The sequence below is a fragment of the Haliotis cracherodii genome, unplaced genomic scaffold, assembly GCF_022045235.1.
Source record: "Haliotis cracherodii isolate W230 unplaced genomic scaffold, xgHalCrac1.p SCAF_11, whole genome shotgun sequence".
Classification (NCBI taxonomy): domain Eukaryota; kingdom Metazoa; phylum Mollusca; class Gastropoda; order Lepetellida; family Haliotidae; genus Haliotis; species Haliotis cracherodii.
This window is the reverse complement of record NW_027266266.1, coordinates 44892901-44907670: the sequence shown is the minus strand read 5'-3', so window position 1 is coordinate 44907670 and position 14770 is coordinate 44892901. Positions and strand designations below refer to the sequence as shown.

Below are 14770 nucleotides of genomic sequence, written 5' to 3'. Positions count from 1 at the left end.
GACCTGCATCACTTCCGGCTTTCCTCCCACATTAAGCTGACACGCCGCGATATAAATGGAATACTGTTAAAAGCGGCGTTAAACCCAACACACTCACTCACTACACTGTAATAAAAGACAAATACTCAAGTCGCCATGTCCAAAATAGATGTATAGTAGGATATAAGGCAGAGTGAGTGAGTGAATATGGTTTTACGCCGCTTTTAGCAATATCACGGCGGGGGACACCAGAAATGGGCTTCACACATTGTACCCATGTCGGGAATCGAACCCGGGTCTTCGGCGTGGCGAGCGAACGCTTTAACCACTAGGCTACCCGACCGCCCGGATACAAGGCAGCGGTGGGCATGGATAGATCCGCTGCCTGAAGCCGGATGTGACGTTCTGTGATGCTGTGGTGCATGGGGATTACCGGGTGTTAAAAACAACACAATCAGGCAGCGGAAAATAAATACTATCCTCAATAGTTGGACCCTTGACATACTCATTGCGTGGCAAGTCACGTGACTGAAACAAAGTCATCTGCTGATCTAGTTTGTTACACACAGGACAACAGTGTTGTTCCCCTCTATGTTATCACTTACCTTCTGTTGACACGACTTACTAATACCCCGTTCACATGCATACAGTTTACTCACATAAGTAATTTTTCACTTGTACATACGTGTGTATATGTAAATTTACTATGCATTCACACGAAAATTTACGGAAGCGTAGTAGGGCCACGGTGATTTTGATTCGTCTAAGTATCTCCTACGTAGGACTTAGTATCCCCTACCTAACACTTACTAAGTCCTACGTAGGAGATAGTTATTCTAGGCCAAACTAAGTCCTACGTAAGAGATAGTAAGTCCTACGTAGGAGATACTAAGGGGATACTAAGTCCTACGTAGGAGATACTAAGTCCTACGCAGGAGATAGTAATTCTAGGCCATACTAAGTCCTACGTAGGAGATACTGTCCTACGTAGGAGATACTAAGTCCTACGTAGAAGATACTAAGTCCTACTTAGAAGATACTAAGTCCTACGTAGAAGATACTAAGTCCTACGTAGGAGATACTTAGACAAAAAAGATCACCGTGGCCCCACTACGCTTCCGTAAAAATTAGCTAAGGTGTGTAAAAAAAACTATGTAAATGGGGTAAGGCACACATGAGAAGAGGGTTACCTTTCAGAAATCTGCACACTGGGCAACATGTGTTTAATCTAATCTATACACAAATTTTTGACTCCTTGAATCCCAAAGTAAACACCGTCCGCCCAACTCTTTTTATTGCTGTATACTGAATAGAATACAGAACTGTTGACAATTTGTTGGTGTTGGCAAATCAACAGATATATTAATTAGATCACCCTCTGACGTTGGCAGAAACGTTCACATTACAACATATACATACAGAGCAAATTTACTATTGCACTGATCCATTGAGTGAGTGAGTGAGTCTGGTTTCACGCCACTTTTAGCAATATACCAGCAATATCACGGCGGGGGACACCAGAAATGGGCTTCACGCATTGTACCCATGTCGGGAATCGAACCCGGGTCTTCGGCGTGACGAGTGAACGCTTTAACCACTAGGCTACCCGACCGCCCCGCACCTGCTCCAGACATAATGGAAATGTGTTCCTGGCGTAAATATACACACATGAGTAAACATAAAAAACTGGCTCCTTTTAAAAAATATGTAAAACAGACTACTGCACATTGTGCAGGTCCTTTGATAAAGGTATGTGTGTCAGTGTTGCGGGAAAAGGCGTAAAACCCGTCTTCCTCACCCTCGCTACAAACTCCAGACTTGTGACGTTTGTTTGGAGTGTCGCAGTCCCGCCTAACGCTACAGTAAGCAACAGACAAACAGTCAGTATATCGAGGCTGGATCAATTTGGATCATCCTGGATCAATGTGGACCGGTGGTTAACAGCATGAACAACCCACACTGTCCTGGACCGAGGACACAAAACAGCAGTTACGACAAGAATGAAACACTGTGGGCGAAATCTGCCTTGGAAACAGATAGAATCTAGTTAACATTTGAAAAAGAATAAATTTGAGGTAAGAAAATTACATGCAGTTGTAGTTCGGATTAGCGATCAGTCGACAACCGATTATTCATATTTGTTCGTAAGGGGTTACCTACCATGTATATAGAGAGAGTTTCCATGCCACGAATGCATCAGTTGATTTCTTGGCAACATTGAGTTTAAAATATTTTACGAGTGTTTCAAAATATCTCGCGAGACAGAGTTGCTTCCCCTGTGGAGACTCTCCAGGGAAGAGATTTTGCGGGAAAGAGAAATCAACATTGATGGAAACGGTAACAGAATTGTTTTTGTTTACGGTTTGTGTAAAAATTTCAGAGTGCACAATTTGTGTATGTAGGTCCAACATTGCTAAGGTACATTTATTGTGTCTTTTTACTACTGCATCTTTGTGGATGTTCTGCATGAACAGACCTGCACTCCCAATCCCAGATCATTGGGTTTCATATGTATTGTTCGCCTAGACTTATCTCCAGACTCTGCTAAATTAAAAGCATTCCATTTTAACTTTAAAAAGAAGTACGTTGTGATAGAAGAACACGCATCAGAAAATGAATAGAAATATGTTACCATCATATTTGAAAGTATTCGTGTGAATTGACCACTGCATATCAACACGTACATCCCTGTGTTATGGGTTTTCGGCCGCTTATAAAATGGGTTTTCGGCCGCTTCAGAATCATTTGTAGTTTTCTCTCTAATTACATGAACGACTTAAAACATCTCATTCACTTATAAAAGACAACTTTCTCTTGAAAACAAGCAATCATCTGAGTATGTACAATGTCTGTGTGATGCTACACTCCCGTTAAGGCGGGAGTAATCGCGATAAACATGGTCGTTCTACGACATATGACGTTCGAATACCAATGATACGACAATACATCATTCTTGAAGATCCCGTTTGGAATAGGTCTTCAGCAACCCATTCTTGCCGTAACAAGGCGACTATGCTTATCGTAAGAGGCGACTAATGTGTGGTCAGGCTCAAAACTTGGTTGATGCATGTCATTGTATCCCAATCGCATAGGTAGATCAATGCCCATGATGTCAAACACTGGTCCAGACGATTTTTTAAAAACTGCCATCATACAGTTGGAACTTTGCTGAGTGCGACATTAAACAACAAACAAAACATGTTATCCTGATTCAGGTGTGTGCTGACAGAATGAAGCGATTTCCCAATCTTGGTACACCATGATTATGATGATAACTATGCATACAAAATGTTTTTCTTTTCAGATTTGTAACAGTGGAAAGCTGATTTCACCTTGACTTTAATTGATAGTGGGACCCACTGTGCGATGTGTTTCGTGCGTTCACAGACTCCAGTCGTCATGGTGTGAATAATGACCTACCTATTCTACGACCTTTAGAAGCGTGTATCCCAGACAATTCTCATCCAAAACACTATTCAAGACATGGTGTTCGGTGGAGGCATCACAGCAGCGGCATCCGATGATGACTGGTTTGTGGAGGGCAGCGATGAGGAGGGTGGCGCCGACGAACAGAAGGATCCTCCAGTCAACTGGACCCCAGATGCCAAGGACATCCTGGCGATGTTTGAAAAACTAGACAAGGACAAGATGCTGGAGCTACGCTGGAAGTGTCCCGGGAGGAGGGCGCCGTCCCCGGAGAAAGGCAGCGCAGACTATGATGTAGGAGATGAGGAAGACATGTACAGTGATGATGACTCCAAGGAAGAAGAGATAAAGTGGGCATTATATTGATGTAGTGTCAGAAATGGGAGGAAAATGGTTTTGGGATGCAATTTTATTGAGAGAAACATAAGCAGGGCAAATATAATGACTGTACTACTTCAGTTTGTATAGGAATATTTTTCTCGAAGTAGAGACAATTTATGGATAACAACTTCTACATTTACTGTAAAGGCGATGTTTCTGTATAGATCCTTATATACCTTTACAGTAAATAAAGAAGTTGTTATCCATAAGGGGGCGGTGGGGTAGCCTAGTGGTTAAAGTGTTCGCTTGCACTCCGAACACCTGGGTTTGATTCCCCACATGGGTACAATGTGTGAAGCCCATTTCTGGTGTCGCCCTGCCGTGATATTGCTGGAATATTGCTAAAAGAGGTGTAAAACCATACTTACTCACTGTTATCCATAAATTGTCTCTACTTTGTCATCCGTCAACTTCTAAGTAATGCCTATCTAACAATTGATATTTTTCTCTCTCTCCATGAACATATCTGATTATCCCTTTCAAAACTGGAGTAGTATATTATAGCATCATCCACGGTACTGCTACTTCTCCTTACTGTGACATGAGGGGCAGTAGGGTAGCCTTGTGGTTAATGTGTTCTCTCGTCACACATAAGTCCCGGGTTCGATTCCCCACATGGGTTATATGTGTGAAGCCCATTTTCTGGTGTCTCCGCTGTGATTTTCCTGGAATATTGCTGAAATCAGCGTAAAGCCATATTCACTCACTCCTAATATAGGGATATTTACGATATGGAAACAAATTCGGCACAAGAGGTGTGTCAGTACTGTCCTCAAACTAAAATTGAAACCTGACTCACTCACTTGCATTGCTCATGAGAGTAATTTGATGGCTATTTTTAGCATGCAAATTCACAACGATGCTATGTTAGCAAATGAGTCCAGGGTTTTTATAACATCTCTCCCTATGATGTAAAGTTATAATGACGGCAGAGGAGGAGGACTTTTCATTTTAATTATACTGAGATGATCAGGCAATGCTCTGAAGATGTAGTTTTGTTTTCAGTTTCATCTCGGGTATTTTTACCAGATATCACTAATCATCAATTCATCAATTTTACAGAGCTCCTGAGATCAGCGAGTTTGACTTTGATGATTTTGGATCAGAAGCATCTGCGAAGCCCACTCCGAGGAGGACACCAGGTCTGTTGTTAAGGAATTGGTATCTGTTAGCAAGGTCTGTTGTTAGGGAATTGGTATATGCTAGTCCAGGTCTGTGTATCTGCTAGTCCAGGTCTGTTGTTAGGTGATGTGTGTCTGCTAGTCCAGATCTGTTGTTAGGGAATGTGCATCTGCTAGTCCAGGTCAGTTGTTAGGGGATGTGTATCTGCTAGTCCAGATTTGTTGTTCTGGAATTGGTATGTGCTACAATCATGACAATACCTCAGTTATATCATGACATGTCGCTATGCAGGTCTTTGACATGTATGGTGCTGACAAACCTACACCGTTAGAAATTGGCATGGATTGGGTGTCTAGTTGTGGTGTAACGATACGGCAATACAGTATTGTATCACTGTACGAGGCCCATGATACAATACATCTATTTACAACCCCTGTGGCCTGTGAAGATCCGGGGTAGAATAGGTCTTCAGCAACCCATGCTTGCCGTAAAAGGCGACTATGCTTGTCGTAACAGGCGACTAACGGGATCGGGTGGTCAGGCTCGCTGACTTGGTTGATCCATGTCATCGATTCCAATTGCGTCGATTGATGCTCATGATATAAATCACTGGATTGTCTGGTCCAGACTCGATTATTTACAGACCGCCGTCATAGCTGGAATATTGCTCAGTGCGGCGTTAAACAACAAACAAACCAACAACAACCCCTGAATCAGGATACATACAACACATTTCATTGCAAGTTATATTGGTGTAAAAACATGCGAATAATAACAGAAACACCATCTTACGCAGATTCTGTAGTATTGCATGGTTTGACATAAATAGCATAACATTCACAGTGCCCCCTGCCAATGTGTTTCTGCGATACAATATCCCATCTTTGATCTTTTGAAATTTAATAACAAATGATTTAGAGTTGTGATTCACTTGCAGAAAGAAAGAATATCAACTTTTCATGCCGCAAATGTGTCAGTTGATTTCTTTGCAATTGAGTTTAAGAAGTTTTTAAGAAGAGTGTTTCAAAATTTTGCGAGACAGAGTAGCTTCCCCTGTGGAGACTCTCCCGAGAAGAGATTTTACGGGAAAGAGAAATCAACATTGATGGAAACGGAAACGTTTTGTTTACGGTTTGTGTAAAATTACACAAAAGTGAACAATTTGCGTGTGTCGGTCCACACTTGCAAAAGTATATTTGATTAACTCTTAATGTGTCTTTTACACCTGGATCTCTGTGGTTGGTCTGCATGAACAGACTTGTACTCCCAGATCATGGAGTTTCATTGGAAAGATTAACTCCAAGATACTCCGTATCCCAACCCCAAAAGTTATATATGAATGCATTGCCGCTCAGTCCTTTTAATTATTCTGTAGTATTGCATGGTTGGACATTAAAAGCATAACATTCACAGTACCAATAAGATTGATGGTAGTCAGGTCTTTGACAGAGGAACACTCAGATATGACAAAGGCCTGATGTGTCCTGCGAGGGATATAGCCATCAACTCATTGCTTGAATGTCAGGCAATGTGTTTCAACAAGTGTACACACAGAGAAGGGCGTATTTGACTTCTGTGAGTTATCTGTATCTGGTCCTGTTTCATTAACTAATTGAGAGTAGACACTCATCACTACTCCACTACACTCCAGGCACAACATTATATCAGCTGCTGAGAAGAAGCCATTGTATTCCATGTACGACGTAGTTAAGAGTACCTGTGAAGACCCGGGGTAGAATAGGTCTTCAGCAACCCATACTTGCCGTAAAAGGTGACTATGCTTGTCGTAAGAGGCGACTAAAGGGATCGGGTGGTCAGGCTTGCTGACTTGGTTGATGCTTGTCATCGTATCCCAACTGCGTGGACTGATGCACATGATGTCAATCATTGGATTGTCTGGTCCAGACTCGATTATTTACAGACTGTTGCATATAGCTGGAACATGCTGAGTGTGGCTTTAAACAACAAATGGACGAGTAAACTTAGTTATGAGTAGATAAAGGAAGTACCTCTCATATATTGTATGGAAAAGACAACCAAATTCGCGAAATTTGTATTTTTATACACACTGCCAAGAGAAACATGAATACCATACATGTTGGTTAATATAAGAAGAATTACTCATATTCAAGAGGCATTAGATTGGTTTGATGCATAAACGAACATACAGTTATGTTGCGTGAACCAACGCTCATGAACGCATCACATGTGACGTCAGAGATGCACCATTTGTCTTGTGCAGGGTTAGCATATAAAATTTCGAAATCATGTGCAGCAATTCATAATAAGAATAAAGAGATGCAACGGTAGCACTTGACTGATCGTTAGTTTTGTCATTAAGTGGTACACATTGGAAACATCTCTTCTTAACATATCTGTACATGCTTCTCTCTATGTGTCTATGGTTGGCGTTTCTTTTGGCGTTGAGTATATTAATGTTTTACCTGACGCAGTGATATGAGAATGCTATGTAATGTTGTATTCATACTTATTTCAATAACATTTTTGCTAGTCCATTCTAGTTCCAAATTATATCTTGCCAGACTAAAAACGATAATTAAACCATAATTTTCATCATGTAGGAAGCAAGACAACGCCAAGGAGCCAGAAGAAAGTTGCGAGTATGGATAATGTTCTGAACAAGATCCGACACCAACAGATTGAAAAGGCAGCCATCAAAGAAGCTAGACGAGGAATGTCAAGGTCACCTGCAAGTCCAGCCCGGTTCCGACTGGGCATGTCCGGAAGTCCTGGTCCCGCGAGTTCACGTCGACCTGTAAGTTCCACTGGGACTCCACTGCGACCTACATATGATCCAAGTGATGACCCTTTCGCCCCATCCACCAGTTTGTTTAGAGACAGTAAAGTGCCCCCGGCGCCCACCACCTCCGAGGTGCAGGGTGTTCCGGAAGTGAAGCTAGAGCTCCCTGACGCGGCGGAACCACCCACCAGTGAAACGAAACCAAATGATTAAAGATTCAATGTTCACTGTGGTGTTTTTGTTGTCTGACGTGACGGGACGGGACGGGACCATAGTTGTCATGATGGTTGTAAATAATGAACCAGTGCTTGATAATGTGAGGTGTATGTCTGTCTGTGTGTTTCCGTCTCTGTATGTGTGTGTGTCGCGATTATTAATCAACTAAGATAGCTGCATGTGTACTATCCTTATAAAGTGAAAACATTCGTCAACAAGGAAAACCTCTTACAGTAATGACAATAATTGCAAAGTCTTTTTGTCAAGAAGGGGTCACGGATGGCCCAGTCGTCAAAGGCGCCTCGATTACCGAAGTGGTAATTGTCCGAGACCTGCATCACCTCGGGCTTTCCTCAAACATTAAGCTGGCATAATGTTAAAAGTGACGTTAAACCCAACTCACTCACTCACTCTTGCCAAGAGTTTATTGAGTTTGGATCACATGGTTACAATATGGGTGAAACTTGGCACGTAGATAGGTCTAGTGGTAAAATGCCTTTTGACAGTTTGGGATTTTTTAAGAATGTAATTTTCGAGTTTCCATGGCAACAACTTTTACTTGTGTTTTACTCAGATTGAAAATGGCGGTAGTCTTCCTTTCTGGAACAGATCTAAAATCTATAGAATATTTTTATTTGATTTTTGAAAAAAATATTTTTCGAGTTTCCATAACAACTTCGACTGAAAATTTCAGTAGTGCAGATTTGAAAACCGTACAATATTTCTTGCCTTGCACACAAACGGACATATCATATTGGCAGGCGATATGAGTATTTCGTGCTTGTTAGGTTTATGAATTCAGTCATGGGTGGTATTTTATCGTATTTTGTAGCATCTGATGCATGTTATCTTAACCAGTAAATGGACTGGACTCAGTGGTACATCCGTCCTTACAACTATCTTAATAGACTCTGCTGTGGCGGCCATATTGAAAATTGGATCAAACTGCGAACTGAACACGTTAACTTTTCATTGAGGGAATATGCATGCCATTGTACAAAATTAAGCATGAAAGGTTCTTTCCTAAAAGTTTAGGGGGTACCGAGATTCATGTACTAAAGGAGCAAGCTTCAAGGAGCCCCTGCTTATGACAATCCCTGTATGGGCAATGGCGATGCAAATGCGGATACTTGAAGGTTATGTCGGACTTTGACTGCTGCACTGATCTTTTTTCAAACCAAGTGGTGTTTGCACATCACTGGAATATTGTGTGTATTTCTCCTTTATAGCCCTGGGAGAATAATATTCAAAACCCAATTACTTTCAACTGACTTGCGTACAGAAACGCATGCATAAAATGAAAAACTAAAATTATAAAAACAGCATATGTAAATACCCAATGAAGCTTTCTCAGCATGCGTACAAAGGGAGCTAATTTCCGAAACATAATTATGAGCTAATTTACTTTCTGAGTCAAGCAACAGTTGTATACATCTAAAACATTATTTCATTTTTTTTCAGTCTGAAAATGTTCACTCTTTTTGTGAAAAACCCAATAGAGTGATGAATAGATGAGCGAAAAAATATGGGTTACCCAATGAAAAATGTAATACCGTAACCCAATTAAGATAGAAACCCCAGAGTAAAAACACAATTGCTCAAAAAGCTATCTGGAGCTCTGGGTTTGTTTAAATGCTTTGTAGGTGCAGGGATTGGTCTTGGATTCTAAACTAGGTGTCTTTGGCAGGAAAATTTGAAAGAATCATTGTTCCATTTTTTAAAAAAAAGCTCTTGTTCATTGTTTAACATCGCAAGCAGCCAGCTGTATGATGATGACCTGTGAATAATCTGGACTTGAAAATCACATGACTGATATTGTGAACAACAATCCATGCCATCAGGGTACAATGACACACAAACCAAGTCACAGAACCTGACCACCTAATCCATTAGTTGCCTCATACGGCCAGCATGGGCTTTTTGAGAGCAATTCCAGGCTGGAATCCCTGTGTGGACTCGGCGTCTGCGCAGACCAACAATAAACCCCTGACATGTCCTCAACATCCCCTATGTGTAGGACATGCTGGTTTTTTCATTGTTGCATTGAAATCCACCTAGGGACATATTTGATTTATTTTATTTGCTCGATATCCTCTTGGTATGTCCTTGAAATACTTGTCACTGATGTTGAAGGTCAAAATCACTCTCAAGTTCATACACTTAAATATGTATTATGTTCATAATTTGAGAAGTTCACAAACCAAGACTTTTCAAATCATCAATGTGGTGGCACATGGTTCTGTGCACAGGTCACAAATCAGGTGAAGTTAAGAAAATCAGTCGCGGGGAGTCCTTGGATGGGTGACCTTGTTTCGGCAGCTTGGCTCCTGAGAGTTTCTAGGGCTTCTGTCCTGCCCCACACTGTAGCAGATGTGGTGTCTCCTTAGGCAAGTGAGTTTGTTCGAAATGTGCCTCCACACCCAGCAGTGAGTGGGTAACCAGTGGGGTGGGCTGGCAATTTTGTTAAGCTTCAAGCGCCTGACAGGCAGCTTGGGTTGTATACTCCCCAGGGAGCTGAGAATGGTTGTTGTGTGCTCACTGATCCAGTGACTGGGGTAATAATAGCACTTTCAGTATGCCTGTGTGGCATGGAAATATGAGCAACATAAATGGCCTATTTACTATTATTATTATTATTATTATTATTATTATTATTATTCCACTAGTTGCTTAAGGTCCGACCGAACAAAAAACAACAACTTGGTATGTGAAATTTATTCTGCGGCAATACAAGGTCAACTAAGAATACATCAACAATGTCTAAAGTTTGGACAATATTTTTTTAAGTTCAAGAAAACTGGACCCAAAAATAAATTTCAACAAGCAGTACCCATATACATAACATTAATGAAAATTAAACTTGAAAATAAGATACAACATGTGTTTTGTCATGACACCCATTGCAGGGGCCACAGACTTGTACAATACACAAGTACTACATCAACTTGTGTATTGCAAACTCCTACCTACCTCAAGGCGTTCTCTTGTATTTCTTGGTTCACAGAACTGCTGACTCAACAGTTTGAATAAAACATTTGAAGAAGTTTTATCTTCCCACTGAACTTACTGAATATGTTGCCCAATTTCATCAAACCCCCAGTGTCAAAATGGGAAAGCAGGTAATTCACCAACTGATCAATGTTTCTGAACCGCATTGGTTTTGACAAAGATAAATTAATTCACATTTATGAGCACAATGCAAAGAAGGAAATGTTTTTTGTCTGTTCCTTAATGTACATACTCCTCCATCTTTGATAGAGATACATATTTTTTCTTTCCTTTATACACAAAACTCATTCTCATAATGTCAAGAGTATGTTTAAACAGCATGACATGTCTGATTATCCCTATCAAAAGGTGAGTGGTGTATTATTTTCATATTGAGCACAAACATGGTATTTAGATCTGCAAACCAAGGAACTCCAAAGATGGGCTGGTCATTTATTATGGAAGTGGGCCAAAGATTTGTCTTTTGTCAAATCAAATACAACCCTCCCCAAATGTTGTGTGTCTTTTCATGACCCTCCCTGTAAAGCCTAACTTTATTATTCTCCGATATTCATTTAATCAAATATCTAAATAACAAATTAAATCAATTATGTAGACCATGATCTTAATGTTTTCCCTCCCTGGATTCTCGTTGAAAAGGCACCCTTTTTTTTAAATAAATGACCGGTCCCTTCACTGCAGCCAGCAGTTGCACACGCACCTTCATGTCCATGTAAACATGTTGATGCAACCTTCTAACAGAAATACTAAGTATCAACAACTACGCCTGGGACAAGCCGTGGGGTATAACATCCATCAGACCACAAGAAGTTGATTAAATATTGCCCATCTCCATTTCAGGGGATGGCTGATTTCTTGTTATGATCAGAAATTAATCTTTTTCATGAACTATCTTGTGTAAATTTACTTAGGCCAAAACAAACTCATGTTCAGATATGCAATCCTTTTAATTAATTAAACAAAATGTATTTTGAAATTTTGAAAATAACTTGACTGTGTTGTGCTGTGACATATATATACTACTTAACTTTGGTTTGGACATTTCTGTACAAAGAGTAACAGAAATGTCTTTATCCAAAGTTGTGTTGTATATACTCTTAAATAAATTGTATACTACTCAAAAGAAGTTAAGGATCACCTGATTCTTTCATATTACTATAGTTAATCTCTCATGCCATGACAGATTAACTTTTCCATTATGAAAGAATCGGGTGATCCTTAACTTCTTTTGAGTAGTATATTTTAATTTAGAAATTGCATGCGTAGAACAAATAATTAACTTGATGTGTCCCAATGGCCCAGTTTAAGAAATGTACAGAAGCTTTCAATCTCAAGCTGTTTATGAAAAAAAACCTAAACATATCTAACGTCATTCTCACAGAGAGCAAAGGGCATAATAAAATCAACATCCAACTTAATCCAATGCTTGACCCTAATAACTACCAAAACATAACAGTCGTCACAGCACAATGACATGCAATCATTTTTGTGCAACAGTAGAAAATCCACATCAAGGCCTTCAGTTCAAATGATCACACGGACAACTGACGCATTGCAATACCAAGTTAAGGTTTGGTGGCTTGTCAAATATTGACCAGTATTATCAACTTGATACACTCTATAGGAAGAATAAACCACTGGTCTTAAACAAAGCCAAGTGCTATATTATGGAGAGTAGCACCAAGCTAGAAAGTAAGTGACAGTAATTGTCAAGAACACCATCTTTTTCTGATGAAATCATTTAATACAATAATCAATGTGTCTCAAACACATTGTCCTATGACTGTCATCTCTGACAAACTAATACTTTAGCTTTCATCAGTGGAGACAGAAGAATGTTGATATTTCACCTGAGTTGGCCAAGTCTAAATGCAATGCTTAGCTTACTATGCCATTAAACTGATAAAGCCTTGATGAAGTATGTTACAAGGCTTTATGTGGTACGGAATAAATGAAGTGAATTTGTGAAGCTTGGGCAAGAATCTAGGAACAATATCAAGCTTTGGGTCCTATTCCAAGAAGTGAACTTTTCCCAGGCATCAGGTCACTAGTTTAAGAAGAGAGCTAGTTAAGAATTAGTGTAGACAGCTCTACATGAGTTTACCAAGATATATATCCCTTTACCACCAGAACTATTATACAAGTCCTAACACTTAGAGGAACGAGACTCTGGGACCTCAAGCACAGAAATGATCAAGACTTGGTCACATTTGTTTTGCCTTAAGGATCCACTGTCTTTAAAATGAAAATTCAGAAAAAAATAGCATATCAATCGGAATGACAGTTTATTTTAAAAACGCTCCGACGGCAAAGATCACTTTGTGTCCATCGTGTTCTAAATCCAGTGCTTTAATATTGACTAATTCCCCAGCATCACGGAGTAAATAGTGCCCTATGTTTCATTGGTATGAACCATGACCTTTGTACATGTTGTAGCCCCTAGTCCACCAAGTTGTCATTCTGATACTTGGCTATAGACATGTCTGTTGCAACACCTATACACTGCTGTAGACCTTGGCTTCTTGCAGTCCTAAGATCATTAAGTTGTAATTTTTATACTATACTATAGATAGTTGCCTGTTGTAGCCCTCAGATAACTAAGTTGTAACACCTATACTTACCTATAAACTTATGCCTGTTGTAGTCCTAAGATCATTGTTATTTCTATACTTTGTTGTATACTTGATGCCTCTAGTAGCCAAAGGATCATTGTAATTTCTATACTTGGCTATAAACTTATGCCTGTTGTAGCCCTAAGATCATTGTAATTTCTATACTTTGTTGTATACTTGATGCCTCTAGTAGCCAAAGGATCATTGTAATTTCTATACTTGGCTATAAACCTATGCCTGTTGTAGCCCTAAGATCATTGTAATTTCTATGCTTTGTTGTATACATGATGCCTCTAGTAACCATAAGATCATGAAGTTAATTCTAATGCCTCTAGTAGCCATAAGATCATGATGTTTTAAGTTTAATGCTTCTGGTAGCCATAAGATCATGAAGTTTATATTTTAATGCCTCAAGTAGCTAAAGATCATGAAGTTATAATTTTGATACCTCTAGTAGCCATGAGATTGTTTTTGTACTTTTTATACTCTGCCCTGTGGGGCCTAACATCATTAATTGTAATCCTATACCTCGGCATGGCCAATGAGGTTGCAGCCCCAGAATCACTTTGTGGAATAGGACCATGTTATAGAGGAAATCAAGTAAACTTTAATGTCTATTTGGATTACACAATATCATTTTGTTACAAAAGGACCAGCCTTTTCCTTAAACTTTAGAAACAGTAACAGATCAATAAAGACGAAAAGCAGATAGAAATAACGACCACCATGCAAAGTTCTCATGCTCAGTACTCCGCCACAAGGTTCATGTTGCATGACCTACAAATGTAACGTTCGCACAACTCATTGTATTAATTCGAACATTACCTCTAGAACTGCAAATCATAAATTTTGTTAGCTGTTTTCTAAATTCATTTTTTTCCTATAATCAATAATTTAAAGGCAAAAAAAAATTATTATTTTTTTGTGCAAATACTTATTTAAAGTAACATATCTTCAATTCAACAAATTGCATCCTATGACCGATCGACACAACTCGTAACTTTATGTCATGTACATGGCCTTCGTGATTCTTCACATCTCGACAACATTGCGCAAATGTACGACTTGTATCACAAAGTAACAGACTGGAGGATTGCATCAAGATTTATTTTCGTACACATAGAAATGCATTTGGAGCTGTACTGTGTGAAATGATGATATAAACAAGAAAAGGGGATGAAACGATTCACCAAAGCGACACAAAACAATTCATAAAACATGTACACAAATCAGCAAAACATCGAACAGCATTATCTTGATATAA

The 14770-nt window shown here is 39.6% G+C and overlaps 1 protein-coding gene across 1 annotated transcript; it reads left to right on the top strand.

Annotated features, from left to right (window-relative positions):
- Positions 1–2259: 2259 nt before the first annotated feature.
- Positions 2260–7882, top strand: LOC139455852 (uncharacterized). Its single transcript, XM_071237397.1, has 4 exons — positions 2260–2316; positions 3284–3755; positions 4849–4928; positions 7491–7882. The coding sequence occupies exons 2-4, from the start codon at positions 3463–3465 to the stop codon at positions 7880–7882; spliced, it is 765 nt and encodes a 254-aa protein (XP_071093498.1). The 5' UTR covers positions 2260–2316; positions 3284–3462.
- Positions 7883–14770: the final 6888 nt, after the last annotated feature.